The sequence below is a fragment of the Chanodichthys erythropterus genome, chromosome 9 (genome assembly GCF_024489055.1).
Source record: "Chanodichthys erythropterus isolate Z2021 chromosome 9, ASM2448905v1, whole genome shotgun sequence".
Classification (NCBI taxonomy): Eukaryota; Metazoa; Chordata; class Actinopteri; order Cypriniformes; family Xenocyprididae; genus Chanodichthys; species Chanodichthys erythropterus.
The window spans coordinates 1,987,245-2,004,079 of NC_090229.1; the positions used below are offsets into that span (position 1 = coordinate 1,987,245).

General features: G+C 41.4%; 1 protein-coding gene across 3 annotated transcripts; it reads right to left on the reverse strand.

The window, feature by feature from the left end:
- Positions 1-427: 427 nt before the first annotated feature.
- On the reverse strand, positions 428-16,613 carry spats2 (spermatogenesis associated serine rich 2). 3 transcript variants are annotated; one of them, XM_067394181.1, is made up of 13 exons: positions 16,465-16,613; positions 15,131-15,186; positions 8,931-9,010; positions 8,688-8,796; positions 8,506-8,555; positions 7,048-7,327; positions 6,796-6,966; positions 4,844-4,979; positions 3,699-3,757; positions 2,676-2,785; positions 2,008-2,110; positions 1,733-1,887; positions 428-1,661 (listed from the first exon to the last, which is right to left on the reverse strand). In XM_067394181.1, exons 2-13 carry the CDS (start codon positions 15,156-15,158, stop codon positions 1,413-1,415), a joined length of 1,530 nt encoding a protein of 509 aa, XP_067250282.1. In that variant the 5' UTR covers positions 15,159-15,186; positions 16,465-16,613; the 3' UTR covers positions 428-1,412. The 3 variants fall into 3 exon arrangements, with proteins under 3 accessions (XP_067250282.1, XP_067250283.1, XP_067250284.1); XM_067394182.1 differs by lacking the exon at positions 16,465-16,613 and adding an exon at positions 15,520-16,029; XM_067394183.1 differs by lacking the exon at positions 16,465-16,613 and adding an exon at positions 15,339-15,356.
- Between the last annotated feature and the right edge of the window lie 222 nt (positions 16,614-16,835).

Genomic DNA, 16,835 nt, shown 5'->3' on the forward strand with positions numbered 1-16,835 from the left:
AAGTAACTGTGGATTTGTTAGACAGCATCAGGAAGCCATTGACAATTTATCCCAAATAATTGCATTACTAACCCTCCACAGGTCAATGTTTGAACTAATTGTTATATACTATTGAACTAACATAGAGTAAGTGTATTACTGCCCTCCACAGGTCAAAGTTTGCACTAATTTTGACCTTCAACTGTTTGGTGCCCATTGAAGTCCACTATATGGAGAAAAATCCTGGAATGTTTTCATCAAAAACCTTCATTTCTTTTCGACTGAAGAAAGACATGAACATCTTGGATGACATGGAGGAGAGTAAATTATCAGGAAAAGTTTACTTAAAGTGAACTAATCCTTTAAATCATGAAAACAACAACAAAAAAAAAAAAAAAAAAAAAAAAAAAAAAAAAAAAAAGAGTCTGTAAACAGTTTAAGCATTTGCTACCAATCCTTCTTTATTTATAATAAAGGAAAAGCAAGTAGATCAATTAGCAAGAAAGACAACGAGTGTTCGCACGACAGGAGCAGGCGACCCATCTGATGTCTTTGGTCCGAACCGGAGCAGAAGGAACGGGACGGTGAAAGCGAATGACTGAAGGCACTTGATTACAGCGGTCTCAGATCATTTGGAAAAACAAAAACGAGTCTCTTTCTCCATACATGAGGAAGAACGTAAGTCGCTTGATAACGGAGTTCATTCAGAGAACTAGTAAGTCGCACTACATACATGGCCGGAGGCTACAAAAACACTATACATGTAGTTTACATATATACAGGATTGAGCTGAAAAGAGTGCTGATCATCCTCATGACAACATCAAGCAACCAAAGAAAAGAGACGGAGAGGCTGAATTAGAAATCCAGACCTCCTGACAGACAGACAGACGAGCTTTTCTGCATCCTGATCAAACACACAAATCTGATTCTTTCCGACGAGAGTCTTTCAGGAAGGCAAAAGGAAGCTGACGTTGCGAGCGGAAGAACGGCGCGGCATGAAATGAGGCGGCGAGTGAGGTATATCGTGAGCATGAAGACCAGAGGACGTGACGCGTCGGCTTCGATCAACGTGACCGAAGGCATGAAAGAGAGCGTCACTACGGACTAACATCTCCAAACAACTCAAACTACACTCAGCCCACTGAAACTCGGCCAGCCATCTTAGTGTTGATCATCTGGTATGTGGAAAATCATCTTTTTCCTCGACAATGACGATATGAAAGAGGAAGCCCACGAGAAAACACTCACAGGAACTACTGAGACTAACACTGAACTCAGATCAGACAGACAGAAAGGAGGTGTAAAAGAAGAGTAAGACAGAAGAATGAAGAGCAGAAGTCGGGCCGCAGCTCAACTCAGATGTAAACTTGACTTTCTCTTCATCTGACGGATGTGTGTGTGTGTGTGTGCGCGTGTGTGTGTGTGTGTTCATCACGGGCAGTGGGTCCGCGGTTGCCTCTGTGGAAGCCCGTTGTAGGCGGGTCGATCCGAGCGATAGCCTGAGGAGTGGGAGGAGCCTCTCGCGCTATTGGCCGGCTGAGAGTTGAGGTCGCTCTGCTGACTGCGCTCTCCCGGATGACGGTAGCCGCTCCGGCTGGGGTTTCGCTCGGGATGGGCGTTTCCATTATATCGCTGATTTCCCTGGTAACCGTGAATGAAGCGCCTGTTGCCCTGGAAAATCTGCAGAGCGGAGAGACAGTTCAGAAAGAGCACATGACAGCCAGAACACACGAGCGTACGCGACCCCTCACCTGTTTGTGCGGCACACTGGGACGGCCCGTGTACGTGGAGGCCTGATGCTGGAGCTCAGAGGGAGGCGGAGCTTTGACAGGAACTGAGCCTGTGACGGAGGAAGAGGTGGAGCTGCAGCGGGAACGGCTGGAGTAGCTCGTCTGAGGATGATACACTGCACACACACACACACACACACACACACACACACACACACACACACACACACACATCCATCAACACCTCCTGTGTTCATTCATATGGAAAACACACACAGTCTCGTTCACTGCCGCACCTGATCCAAACGACATGATGCTGCACTTCAGAGGCTCCAGATCATGGGAGAATTTCACAGCTTTACCAAGATCCTCGTCATACTTGCGCTCGCTGACGAAGTGCTAGAGAGAGAGAGAGAGAGAGAGAGAGAGAGAGAGAGAGAGAGAGAGAGAGAGAGAGAGAGAGAGAGAGAGAGAGAGAGAGAGAGAGAGAGAGAGAGAGAGAGAGAGAGAGAGAGAGAGAGAGAGAGAGAGAGAGAGAGAGAGAGAGAGAGAGAAGAGAGATTATACAACAGCTAAAGAAGAGTGATGCTTGTAATGTTTTAAATTGCTGTGTGTGTGTGTGTGTGTGTGTGTGTGCGCTTGTGTGTGTGTGTGTGTGTGTGCGTGTATTTTTTTTGTGACATATCAGGACACAAATGTGTATAATGACATGGGTATTACAAGAAGAGGTGATTATGAGGACATTACTCCATGTCTCCACTTTAGGGTTAGTGTAGGGGGAGAGAAAATACAGTTTGTACAGTATAAAAACCATTACGCCTATGAAATGACCCCACAATTCACAAAAACAAACTGTGCGTGTGTGTGTGTGTGTGTGTGTGTGTGTGTGTGTGTGTGTGTGTGTGTGTGTGTGTGTGTGTGTGTGTGTGCGTGTGCGTGTGCGTGTGCGTGTGCGTGTGTTTACCTTAATGTCAGCTCGTAGTTCAGTCAGCTGTTCTTCAGTCAGTGATGCTGATTGGTCAGCCAGTCTCTTCAGTGCCTCCGCTCTCTTCTGACGCCCGTCCAGAATCGCCACTGTCACACAAACACACAATAATTAATGAAAACACAGACAGACAGAAGGGCTGGGTATTGACACAAGGAAAAATAATCTCTCAGCTAATGCTGTAAGCTACACATGAGAGTCAGCTGGTGCCACTATAATAATATTGAAGATTAAATTAACTTATTTATATCCAAACACTTAAATTACACTCAATGATGTTATTATAAATAAAGTTCAGAATTACATAATCATATTTCTACTCCAATTCGTTTTTTTGAAATATAAACATTTAAATCGCGGCTGATTTATTCAAACATGCATTAAATATTGAAGAACATTAAAGATTATAATGAATATGTAACGGTGCATAGCTATATTTATCTTTCTAGAGTCACTTTTCTAGCTGACTAATGAGTTTATGGTCACTGAATGTGTTTTTCTGAGGTAAATGTGACGTCACGTGACATTGAAGCTGTTTTATTGAGGTTGAAGCACTGATTGAGCGATTACACGAGACATGATACGGATTTCAGTACGTTGTACTGTATATTTTAACATACCTTCAGATGTTCATGTTTATTTCGCTGTAACTGGTATTAAAGCGGAGGAGAGGATGATCACATGCTTCTCTTTAACTGAGGCGCTAAAGCGATCCATCACGCCACATTAAACAGCGCCAAAACGCTATTTATTTTCTGAATCTCATAATAAGATGGACGTCATTTGAAATCTGAGACTTTGCTTCATATCAAAAGTAACGGATTACTGTGATTTATTGGATGGGAGGAGCTACATATTCTGCTCATTCATCAGCTGAAAACAGACTAATCGATTCTTGGGATTTAAGAATCAATATCGGTTCATAAAAATGAGAATTGATTAAAAAAATTTTTTACCCAGCCCTAATAAATAGATAGATAGATGTGCTGTCACTCTACTCACTGGCTTCTGCTTTGACTTTGTCCATCTCGGCGAGCAGCGCCACCTCTCGATCCATGAGGCTGGACAGAGAACAGGAACACTTAGAGACGAACAGATCTGCTGAATAAACACTTGAATCCATTTTGAAATGCTGGTTTGGATTCGCTGGTCATAAACTGATCCGTATCCGTAAGACACCCTGAGATTATCCACGCAGTTTGAATGAGGAGTCTGTTTGCTAAAGTTTGTCGTAAATGTGCTGCTGTTGCTTAGTCGGGGACACTTGATATTTGACTTGACATTTGATATTCAACAGTGCTTTGATCTGCCTGCATTGACACCATTTTCTTTAAGAGCTGCTGTGCTGCCAAAATTATATACCAGTTATCAATGTAAGGCTGCTTTGACACAATCTGCATCGTAAAAAGTGCTATATAAATAAAGGTGACTTGACTTGACACAGTGGGTGGGTTCAGATATTCTTATTGATCAGGGTTTAATGGTTTTGTCCTTTCTCTGATTGGAAGACGTTCACAGAAATCATACAAGCCTGCTTTATTACATAACTCCAAAATATAAATAAATGATTTCTTTAAGGTGCATTCAGTAGTTTGATGCTCAGACTTTCCTTTTCTGTTACTTCATACAGATTCTCCCATTTTCACTCTTCACTCATCAACAAAGTACAAAGACAAAAACCCAGCGTCGACTCGTGGTGACAGAAATGATGCCTGAGTTTTGTTGGACAGGCAAGAGAATTAATTACTGGATAGAGCCCTCTAAAAATCACTCATATCAGTGTCATTAACATAAAACTCAGAGATTATCATGTGATCCTCATCGATAGATAGATGCATGTCTGTAATGAATGTCCCTTTAAGGCAAAATGAACAAAACAGACTAAGTGAGTTATTTTTATAACAACTGATCACCAACCAAAACTGTGTGTGTGTGTGAGAGTGTGTGAGAGTGTGTGAGTGTGTGTGAGTGTGTGAGTGTGTGAGTGTGTGAGTGTGTGAGTGTGTGTGAGTGTGTGAGTGTGTGAGTGTGTGAGTGTGTGTGAGTGTGTGAGTGTGTGAGTGTGTGTGAGTGTGTGTGAGTGTGTGTGAGTGTGTGTGTGTGTGTGTGTGTGTGTGTGTGTGTGTGTGTGTGTGTGTGTGAGATACCAGCTCTGCAGCTCAGCAAACGTCTGCTTCATTCTCTTGATGGATGAGTCCATCTCATCTTTCACCACGACTCTGTAGCGGGACAGTGACGCCGCACAGCGCTGCAGGTCCTTCACAGAGCGGTCCACGTTAGGCCCTGAGAAAACCGCAAACATTTACAACACTAGACTTTCACTTTCACCAATGCATGTCATACACATGAAAGATGATGATGAATATGAAGAAAAAAAAAGATGGTGAAGAACAGAGTTTGTCACATGCCTGATCACGTGTCATTTCAGCAATGATCACTGCACTATTATTCTAACATGTGGTCAGAACGATCCGAACCCTTGAATGCTTGTTCCCGATGATAACAGTAACACAGAGAATCAATCAATCCACGATCACGGTCTGTTAGGGCTGCGATTAATGATTACCTCGATAATCAACCAATATACAAATCACTGGATCGATCAGGTGACTATTCTGGCGACTTTCAATGATGAATTATAAGCTCTTAACTCTTCTGTTTTTCATTTACAAGCCATTTTATTCAAACCACAAAATGCTCTTTTTCCATAGTAACCCTTTTTGTGTCACATTTCTTCTCAGGGCAGATTTCACTGCATTAATGCACACTTTCCCTAAACATCAATAACTAACACAAAAACATAAAATAAATAAATCATGCAGTGAAACTGAAGTAACGGACGCTGTCGTTCTAAACACTTCATGTCCCACTGACGACAGAAGATCATACTGGAGTGCAGTGCTTCCCACACATAGACTTTACTTGGGCGGGCCGCCCACGTATAATAACGGCCGCCCAAGTATATTATTATTTTTATCCTCTTATACTTTTATATCTGCACAAGATAATGAAACCATCCGCGATCGATAAACTAGTCGTTTCACACCTGCTTGTTATGTGTGCATCAGAACTGTACCGCTAACATTCAAACGGGCGCTGCATTGTGCAAAGTCAGCGCTTCAGACTGCTTCAAAGTGATTCTCAATCAATGAAAAGTTCAGATTTATGCCAAGCGATTGCTAATGAACTCAAGTTGATGAATTATTACAATGTCTACTTTATGGCCTTCATATAAAATGTTTTAGACGATTTTAAGAATCTGAAGGATCAGCCTGCAATAGTGCAGACATTTCAAAATAAGAGTCCCGGTGTATTTCGGGCTTGTTTATAATTAAAAGTGACACACTAAGTTTTTTCTTTTTCTTTTGGGCATTATTGGTATTTTGGTTACACAATAAATTGTATTTAATTTGATTTCCATTTAATTCATAGTGAATTATTGTAGTCTCCCCCACAGACAGAAAAGACTAAGAACATTATTTGACAATTATTCATTTTATAAATTTTACTAGTAAAATCTGTGTCCCATTCACTGAGAGAGACACTATATGACAGCAAAGAGAACATAGGAAAAGGAGAACCATTTAAATACTGTAATTTTGCATAATAATGCATAATATTAGTAATTAATTAAATGCAATATGTTATTTAATTAAAATTAATATCAATAAATAAAAATACTGTTAAAAATCACACATTATTTGTTTGTCACATGTAGTAGATCATTTTTGTGCCGTGGGTAATAGGAGGATTTTTCACCCGGCTACCACCGCAAGTATATTTCAAACCTGTGGGAAGCACTGGAGTGTGAATAAATGTTATTTCTGTGCGATTTGTCCCTTTAATGTTAATATAGCTCATGAAATAGCAGTCTCTAGCAAAACATTAGACCGCTTTCAGTCGCGCAGACAAACACTTATATTGGGTTATGAAATGATAAAACTTGATGAAGCAGCGGTCTCTCTCATGAATTTAACATGTCACATGACGGGATTGTTTGTTTGTAATTTCGTCAAACTTTCACACACACTTCACACACAGCAGTAGAGGTTACCATCAGTCACATGATGATGATCATAATAATCAAACAAATTCTCACCGATCTTTCTGGCAGCAGAACCTCGCCACGCATCTTCGAATGGAATGGGCATAGAGGGATTCTGGGAGCTGGAACCGGGCTTGGGGTGAGACTTGTTACTGCGGAAACTCTGATGGTTGTGCCGCGGTCCGTTACTGGTGTCAGGGCTTGACGTGGACGTCACCTCTCCACCTGCAGCAGAGATAAACCCCATCAGCACTCACACACCTGAGGCCTTGTGTGACGAGCATCACATGACCTCAGCTAACGCACCTGTGGCCTCAGGAACCTCAGGAACCTCAGGAACCTCAGGAACCTCTGGAACCTCTGGAACCTCAGGGACGGCAGTTTCCGAGTCGAGCTCCGCTGCGTCCAGGGAGACTGAGTCCAGCTGCTCACTCAGAGAATCCAGAGATTCAATGTCGGCCGCTGCCGAACCGTTGGCATGGAAACCATTAACGGCTTCCTGACATTCAGCGCCTGCGGGCGATTCGGTAGGGGTCGCGTCTGCGGGAATGTCGGTTTGTGCTTTCGGCTTCTTTTTCTTCTTGGGCTGTGAATGACCGAGCAAACGCATGTGGAACACACTCAAGATCAACATTTATGTGTTTAAAACATCGATTATTAAACTTGATCCTCTCACATACATGTTTAACCCTTTAGTTACTCTGAGGTTCTTAAAGGAGAAAAACATCCATGTCGAAAAGCTTTGGAGCAACAGACTAAGTTTGGTCTAATTTAAAAAAAAAAAAAACACCCTTGGCAGATTATTGTTGAAGTGAAAAAAAAACAGGTTACAGGTTTTAGTTTATGAAAATGATTTATGAACATTTTTTATATAAAAATGTATATTTTCTAAAACATGTTTAACTGAAAAACCGCTAGAAAATAAATGCCGTAAATGTAAATAATTTGTGCTTCAAATTTGAGGTTGATACCCTTAATAATAATAATAATAATAATAATATTAATAAAAGCTTTCAGTAAGATTTTGTTTGGCTGCAGTACCAAACTCTTTCCATTAGATGGCAGCAAAACTCCAGTGGCTCCAGACAACAGCTAGCAAACCACAGTATAATTTCCCTCTCAAACACACACACACACACACACACACACACACACACACACACACACACACACACACACACACACACACACACACACACACACACACACACACACACACACACACACACACACACACACACACACACACACACACACACACACACACACACACACACACACACACACACACACAGACTATAATACAGCAGAAAACAGGAAAGAGTGAGTGTTTGCTATATTGGCAAAACCTAAGAAAATGGCGCCATCTGGTGGAAATAAAAATAGTGAAAAAAGTTCAATTTAATTTGAAGCCTTGCAAACAGAATGAAAGTGAGTTAAAGGCCCTATTATTATTATTATTATTATTATTACTACTATTATTATTATAATTATTTTGCAGTTCACATGGGTTTTAATGTGGACATTTTTGTCCTTAAGGTCACAGTACAATTATTTTTTGTACCTAATATAAAACAGATTTATGAAAGGAAATGAAGATCAAATATTAAAATTCACATAAAAACACTCTTATGCAGTTGAGATTAACATGCAAAAATCAAAAAACAAAATGACGTTTTTTTCATTTAAGGACACAGAAGGGTTAAACTGCATGTTTTGTTTACAGTTTTATTTCATGATCACCACACATTATGATTTTCTCACCTTCTTTTTTCCAGTGACATTCCACTCCTTCAGGATCTCCACGGCACTACCTGACAGCACACACACACACACACACACACACACACACACGGGTCATTTTACAGCAGGTCTCCAGTGAGAGTCTCTGAGATCACAGGAAACGCAGCAGCTCTTCAGGAGCTCACAGTAATGCGCGTCTGTACCTTCCACAAACGCCTGCACCGCTCGATCCACGCAGTTCTCGAAGTGCTGCAGCACCAGAGCGATCTCATTATTGCTCTTATTGGGAACCACGGCTCGCACAGCATTTATCTGACGAGAGAAAAACATTCAGTGAGTCGAGCCGTCCGGTTCACAGGAAAGAGACGACAAAGAGCACAGAACCATCAGCGTCTCTCGTTCGGTGCGAACGACCCCGAGACTAACAGAAGAGAAGACATTTGTACCTTTTCCTTCATCTTCTCAAAAGTTCCTCCTTGAGACATCACCATTTTTGAGTGCGTGTCGAACACCACTCCTGTCACATCTGGAAGAAGAAAAGGGGAGGAAACATTCTTACAGATTCCACGTGTTCAGCTCGACTTCGACAGAGAGAGAGGCTTGGCAGTTAAAGCTTTTCCCCAAAAATATGTAGGTCAAGAGAAGAGCCAGAGAGAGCAGGAGGGACGGCCCACTTAGGGTTTTTTGTTGTAGCCCCTGATCCAATCAGAATCATTTAATATGAAGCTGCTGAAATCAACTCCCAATCCCATTCTTGTATTTTTGCAAGCTTCACACTTCAGTGCATTAAGGTTAGTAATAAAATTAACTGTTCAAACTAAAAATTATTTTATATGGCTCTTATAATAATTCCACTTAGTGCAGCATTGACTTTTTTTTTAACAAAACCAAAATGTAACTAAAAGGCTTTGGAGACCGCTCACAGCAGCAGTAAAACACTCAAAGTGAGTGAAGTGGCTTCAACATTCAGACAAAATAAAGCTCAATTCTGCCTAAAGGTGCCTTAGAACGTTTTATCACAAGACGTAATATAAGTCTAAGGTATCCCCTGAATGTGTCTGTGAAGTTTCAGCTCAAAATAACCCATAGATTTTTTTAAATTAATTTTTTAACTGCCTTTTTTGGGGCATCATTATAAATGCACCGATTCAGTGCGTGTCCCCTTTAAATCCTCGCGCTCCCCGCCCCTGAGCTCGCGACTCTATATGCAGTGCATAAACACAGTTCACACAGCTAATATAACCCTCAAAATGGATCTTTACAAAGTTTTCGTCATGCATGCAGCATGCATACGTCGGATCATGAGAGTATAGTATTTGGATGTTTACATGATTCTGAATGAGTTTGACAGTGCTCCGTAGGGATGGGCGATATTATAGTTTGCGATAAATACCGTTGAAAATTCTCCTCACAATAAAAATTTGTCTCCTCGCGATAATTCCGATAAGTCTAGTTGTTGACGTAGTTTCGTGCACGACCGATTCACGGTTCACGTACGGAGTGAAACGAGCATGACGAAAGGCAGACGTGAGGGTGAGAAGCAGCTTGTTGTTAGCGAGGAGCTTCCTCCACAATTTGGAACTGGTTTGGTTATAGAAAATCAGATGCAGAGCAAACTACCATAATCACTATAAACAAATGTTCAATGAATGAGCCGTATGTCATTCACGCAGTCATCACCCGGGTGCAGGTGAGACCTGAACATCTCACGTTGCCATCTGTGTTTAAACTAAACTCATTTAAGCCTTGCCACTTTAAACATTCAACCGTAAGACGCAAAAGTGTACTCACCCGAAGCGTGCGTCACAGCTGTATTCTGTAAACTATCTGAACACATAGTTGGGATTGTTACTTTTTGGTAGTTAGGGCTGTTACGGTTGGCATGACAACTGCGCCACGCGGCCGTGTGATTGATTGATTGATAGATATATATATCTGTCAATCAATCAATTTAATCAATCAATCAATTCATAGACTGCAAGTGTTTAATAATGAAAATAGCGACGGCTCTTGTCTCTGTGAATACAGTAATAAACGATGGTAACTTTAACCACATTTAACAGTACATTAGCAAACATGCTAACGAAACATTTATATAGACAATTACAAATATCACTAAAAATATCATGATATCATGGATCATGTCAGTTATTATTGCTCCATCTGCCATTTTTCGCTAGTCTGATGATTCAGCTCAGTGTTTCCCATAGGTTTGGTTGGGGAAAACTGACAGACACAAACAATTGTTTCTTTTAATGGCAGCAGTGAATATATTAACCAAACAATTATTTGAACTGTACATTAAACTAAACATGTAATCAACAATGTGTGCAGCGTTTGTCACTGCAGTGTATCTTTCTGGGCTTTCCCCTGACAGCTGGGTCAAAACCTGTCACTTTTGATTAAGGGGACCAGATTTCTGAAATGGAAACCGGGGACATTTCCTATTTGAGTGGTCAAAATACCACCAAAATCTAATTTGTTATTATCTAGTAATTAAAAAAAACAGGGACAGTACATTTTTGATTTTTTTTTTTATTGTTGTGGGGTCCACATTTTACATTAATAAATATTATGACTTAATTTTATTAGGATTTTTGGTCTGGTTTTAATACAATTCAGCAAAATAACTAGCCAGTAGGCCTAACTGCAAAAAACTATTACACTATTTTGAAAAATCACATTACAAAATATAATGCGAGATAAATAAATAATATTTGCAACATTATTGAATTTAATATTTTCATTTTCACAAGCCGTTTATACTGTACGAAATTACAACTTTTTTCCAATGACATTTTAATTTTCTGTTAACAGCTTTACTGACATGAAAGGAGCTTTCTTATAGTATTCTTGAGCAAAGTTCATAAAATGTAGACTACATTATTATTTCCCACTGGAATTTGTAAAATGTTCTGTATACTTCCTCTAGGGGGGTCCAGGGGTATGCAACGTAGAGACCATTTATGTTTTACATTTTCGGTTCATTATGAAACGGTAGCGGCGCACAGGGTCATTAATGGGAGACACTGAATGAATGTTTAGCTGACACATGTGCTAAAGTTGTCATATCAGCTGTTATATCATAACAAAAACCCTTCAACCGGACCGAACGAGAGTCTCGAGGCCTGCCGCTGCTCTGAGTGAGTGACAGGAGGCGTGTCTGTGATCAACTGCGGTGTGCGTGAACTCGCTGCCGGTGTATATATGGATATGTAGAAAAGTGGGATTTAACTGTTTAACACATTTTAATAGAGAGATATGTTTAGAAATAATATATTTTGACAGCACGATTAAGAAACCTCTATGCTGTATGCTGGATGGACTTATTTTCAATGTATTTGCAGATTATTTTGAACGAGATATGAAACAGGGACATTTCTGGGGACAGCTCCAGTCGGAGACGGAGCACCGAAATCCGGGACCCGGGGACGTCTGGTCACTCTACTTGTGATGCTCGTCAGGGGCAGGATGCGCAGCACTAATTTAGACTTGGAGCAGGAGAGCTACGCAAATGTTTAACCCATCATTATTTCAGCCGAACGAGAGTCGCAGCACAGATTTCACCTCGCCTCACGCCTGACTGACAAGACGACGACGGAGGATTTGGTTTCAAAGTGAAATGTAATAGTGCCCATTTAAGCGAGTTTGTCATTGTACCGTTTTTGTTGTTGTTTTTCATGCACCTGAATCGGTGATATTTCGAAAGTAAAAAGCACACGGCCGCACGGTCATTCACTGTCCACTGGCACAGAGCGTCTTCAGTTCATTAGGGCCCGAGCACCGATGGTGTGAGGACCCTATTGGAATTGCTCCGTTTATTCAACTTGGTTTCCATTACAACTGGAAAAAGCTTTTGTGCGTGTTTGTGGATTTCCCTTGAAGCATGTTTCTCCAGCTCTTCAGCGGTGAAGCTGATAACACACACAGCTGTTAGAAACCTCGGCCATAAAGCAGCCGGACTGCAGTGACGTGTGGTTTAATCGGGTCAAAGGCCGTTCTAAAGATGCTGCTGCTCACAGTTTACAGTGTGTTCAGCTCCGTCTCACACCCCCACCCCTCGATCAGAGTTCAGGAATTTGCACAGTCATTGAAACGCAAAGTTTTCATTTGCCAAACAAAACTAGACCGAGTGAGGACTGAGCACCTGAACTGCACTGAACGAGTTAAAGAAACGCTACATCAGGCTAGTCTTTGACGTGATTTGTGTTTCTACCAAAGACTCCAAAGATCACCATCTGAACCACATCCAACCGCCCAGACCCACAGAACAGAGCAGAAAGAGTGAATCAGCAGGTCACATGACCGGTTCCTCCTCTAAGACTGAACGCAGGCAACAAAACCTCATGAAACAAGATTCGAGCCACGAACAAAAGCCACAAACGATGTTCTCAAGTATCTAACAACAAAGACAAATGTAAGATAAAACTAGTAAAAGCTTCGGGACAGTAGGGAAACGTGTTTCAGTTCATACGCGGGCAGGACGAGCTCTTCATTAGTCACCGCCATAAAACCGTCGCTCTGGAATAACAAACAGGTTATTTTTTTGCCTCCCAAGAAAAAGACCTCTAGATCTAGAGCTACAGAGTGCATACTGTGCAGTGTTCTTACAAACCTTAAAATTACACACAACAAGCGCAAGTTTGCATTTACACTCGTTTTAATTCAGTTTGATTTTTCTATCACGATCTTCAGTCCCACATTTAAATAAGGTCGTCATTCCCCAAACGTTGCAGTGTGTAATTAGGACCATGAAAAATATTTAAACTGTGAAAGGTTTATTAACAGAAAGGCGGTTCTGAGAACAGCTCCAGTTGTGTTTCCACTCAAAGCTGTCGCTCACGTCGCCTCGGCAACACGACTGTGATTGGCTGCGACGCTCAGCGTTAAATAGAATAGAAAGTGTCGCACAAATACACACAGGAGCATCTGATGACGCGCTTAAGCCTCGTTTACGCTGCACACGTCTGCCGGAGCTGATCCGCGGCCACTTTAGTCAGTGCTTGCGTTTACACCAGCATTTTTGACAGACGCAGCGTCGAAGCCACAAAATACAAAATAAAAGTCCAAAATCCTGTCAATTTCAAAATATACAACCCGTGCAGACTCATGTGGGATAGCAAAAACACAACAATAAACTGGAAAAAACAAACGTTTAACTTGCCCATGTTAGACCAAAAACACACAGATGAAGTTAGTCCACTCAAAAGTCCAGTTATGGACGATGAGAATCAACTTCTCTTGTTGTCAGTTTCTAGTGATGTGAAATATGAGCAGGAGTCTACACAGGGTGATTATTTTGTATTTTGTATTCATATCGCTTTGTATCTGAAGGGTTTTGCTGTCTGAAAGAGCCTTGAGGCGCTGAGCGTCCATTTCACCGCCAAGCACTGAGCGCTTGCCATTTTTTACCGTCACCTCGAGGTGAACAATATTCAACTTTGGGTAAAACGCTGCGCTCATCACTGTCCGTCCAGAGAAACAGAAACGTTTTTCTAGGGCTGGGTATTGACAATTTTCTCAATTCGATTAGATTACTATTCACATGCTTTCGATTCAATACAGATTATTTTGGATGTAGTATTTCAATTTTCTTGAGGAAAAAAAAAAAAATCTCTCAGCTAATGCTGTAAGCTACACATGAGAGTCAGCTGGTGCTACTATAATAATATTGAAGATTAAATTAACTTATTTATATACAAACGCTTAAATTACACTCAATGATGTTTTTATTATAAATAAAGTTCAGAATTACATAATCATATTTCTACTCCAATTCGTTTTTTTGAAATATAAACATTTAAATCGCGGCTGATTTATTCAAACATGCATTAAATATTGAAGAACATTAAAGATTATAATGATTATGTAACGGTGCATAGCTATATTTATCTTTCTAGAGTTCACTTTTCTAGCTGACTAATGAGTTTATGGTCACTGAATATGTTTTTCTGAGGTAAATGTGACGTCACGTGACATTGAAGCTGTTTTATTGAGGTTGAAGCACTGATTGAGCGATTACACGAGACATGATACGGATTTCAGTAAGTTGTACTGTATATTTTAACATACCTTCAGATGTTCATGTTTATTTCGCTGTAACTGGTATTAAAGCGGAGGAGAGGATGATCACATGCTTCTCTTTAACTGAGGCGCTAAAGCGATCCGTCACGCCACATTAAACAGCGCCAAAACGGTGTTTATTTTCTGAATCTCATAATAAGATGGACGTCATTTGAAATCTGAGACTTTGCTTCATATCAAAAGTAACGGATTATTGTGATTTATTGGATGGGAGGAGCTACATATTCTGCTCATTCATCAACTGAAAACAGACTAATCGATTCTTGGGATTTAAGAATCAATATCGGTTCATAAAAATGAGAATCGATTAAAATCAGGAAAGCTATATTTTTTTTACCCAGCCCTAGTTTTTTCACTCCTATGGAAGTTGCTCGTTCTTCTCCGCGCCAGTTTTTTGACCCGAGGGAGGGGTTCTAGCAGACCAATCACAGCGCTTGAAGTCCGCATAGAATTGACGAGTTGTTACATTTTTGAAAAGGTGCACTTGTGCTACACACAGACGTATGAATCAGCCTTTAACTACGCTAAACTCTGTATGGTCAGGATAATATTCTAAACTCACCTTTATAACCGCTCCTCCTCGCCGCCATCCTCCTCCTCTTCCTCAGTCAGTCAGTTCTACAGGAAGAGAGAAATCCGCAGTTAGACATTCAGTTCAAAACTCAACAGCAGCTGAAGCTCAACTTAAACCCGATTGACATTTTGTCAGTATTTGCATTTAGTTGATCATTAAAGTCCCGAGAAGTGGAGCGTTTATGAGAAGAACGAACCTGCCAGCTTTCCTTCATTTGTAGATTTTACATTCATTAAATTATTATCCAATACTTTAAATCAAGCTGTTGGAGTCTAGATGTTATGACAGACACACCACCTAACTTACAACAATATTACAGAATATCAGAACTAACCCTGATTTCCACATCTACACCTGGACCTCACAGATCTACTGACCTTTAACCTTTCCCTGTAATCACCTGCTGAACTCAGATCAAGAGATTGAAGAAACTCGAGAGCGAGATGTAGTTTATTCCTCCTCTAGAGTCACTGACTGAAGACAGGATCAGTCCTTCTCCTTTATGACTCTCTCTCTCTCTCTCTCTCTCTCAGGAAAAAGAAACCTAAACTATGCAAACACGCACACGCGCGGACTCACGCAAGCACGCACACGCCCGGCCTCTGCGTCACTCACCTGCGTGCCTCAAACAGGTGAAGCCGCATTCGTGCTATATTTAAACCCACACCAACACGAACTCTGTTTACTAAAGAGGCGGAACGCGGCGATTAGACTCTGACGCAATCAGAAGATTCCAGAAGTGAAAGTGAATTTCTGCTCCACACCTAATATTAATAATATCAGGATCCTGCTCAGCCGGTTATTAATGCGACACACTGCGACAGGAAGCGAGGAACAGTCCTGAAGCTGAGGCGGGAAGCGGTGATGTGGCAGCGCGCGCCACATGTACAGCTGAGGCGATGATTGACAGGTGTCAAAACAATCAGTGCATGCGGATCTTCAAGCATCTGCGGAGCTTCTGAAACTCTGTTTATGTTCCTTAATAACGGCCATTTATTCTCATTCTCTCTGCATTTCATTCTTCACGAGTTTAAGCGCGTTCACAACATCAGTCATATCGCGGCTCGCGCGATGCATATGTGGCAGTATCTTAGCAACGCCTCTGCTAGCCGCTGAGCTAATGTATGCTAGCGAGAGAAGCACACACACAAATGATGAAAACAGTTGTAAAAGCACAAGGTTTAACAGAACACTTTCGCTGCCTTTCTCCCTCCAGACGCGTGAACGCTGCTGTTTTTGTTCGCGTTCGCATCACGCGCGCTGCCGCGTTGACGGGTGATAGAAAGCGTCTAATCACGAGACTGATGGCGGGAAAATCTCACCTGAGAGAGCTGCAGGAATCCGAGGCTCACACACCTGCAGCGCACGCTCTTTTATTTGACTTTTCTGCGATCGCTTATGTGCGAACGACTGTCTTTTCTTTCAGCCGGCTCACGCGTCACTTCCGCTCGACCAGCGCGCGCCCCGAACATCCGCCCTGGTTTATATATCGGCGCGCGCGGCTGAACCACTCGGAAATACAGTAGAAGTTCATCAAAAGTTCAATGTTGATCAAGCAGGAGGTGCATGTTGACAGTTTAATGCTCGTGCAAAGTCAACACGAGAGGAAGCGCCAGAAAACTGCTTCGTGTCATTTTTACTTTGTAGAAAAACACTTGAAAGTCTCACAAAGTGAATTTAACGGCCGACTTTA

Excerpts from the sequence above, each read along its gene's own strand:
- spats2 (XM_067394181.1), bottom strand. The coding sequence starts at position 15,158 with ATGGCGGCGAGGAGGAGCGGTTATAAAG. Across the intron at positions 8,556-8,687 it reads GGTGCAGGCGTTTGTGGAAG|GTAGTGCCGTGGAGATCCTG; the intron begins GTACAGACGCGC and ends GTGTGCTGTCAG. Across the intron at positions 6,967-7,047 it reads TGAGGTTCCTGAGGCCACAG|GTGGAGAGGTGACGTCCACG; the intron begins GTGCGTTAGCTG and ends TCTCTGCTGCAG.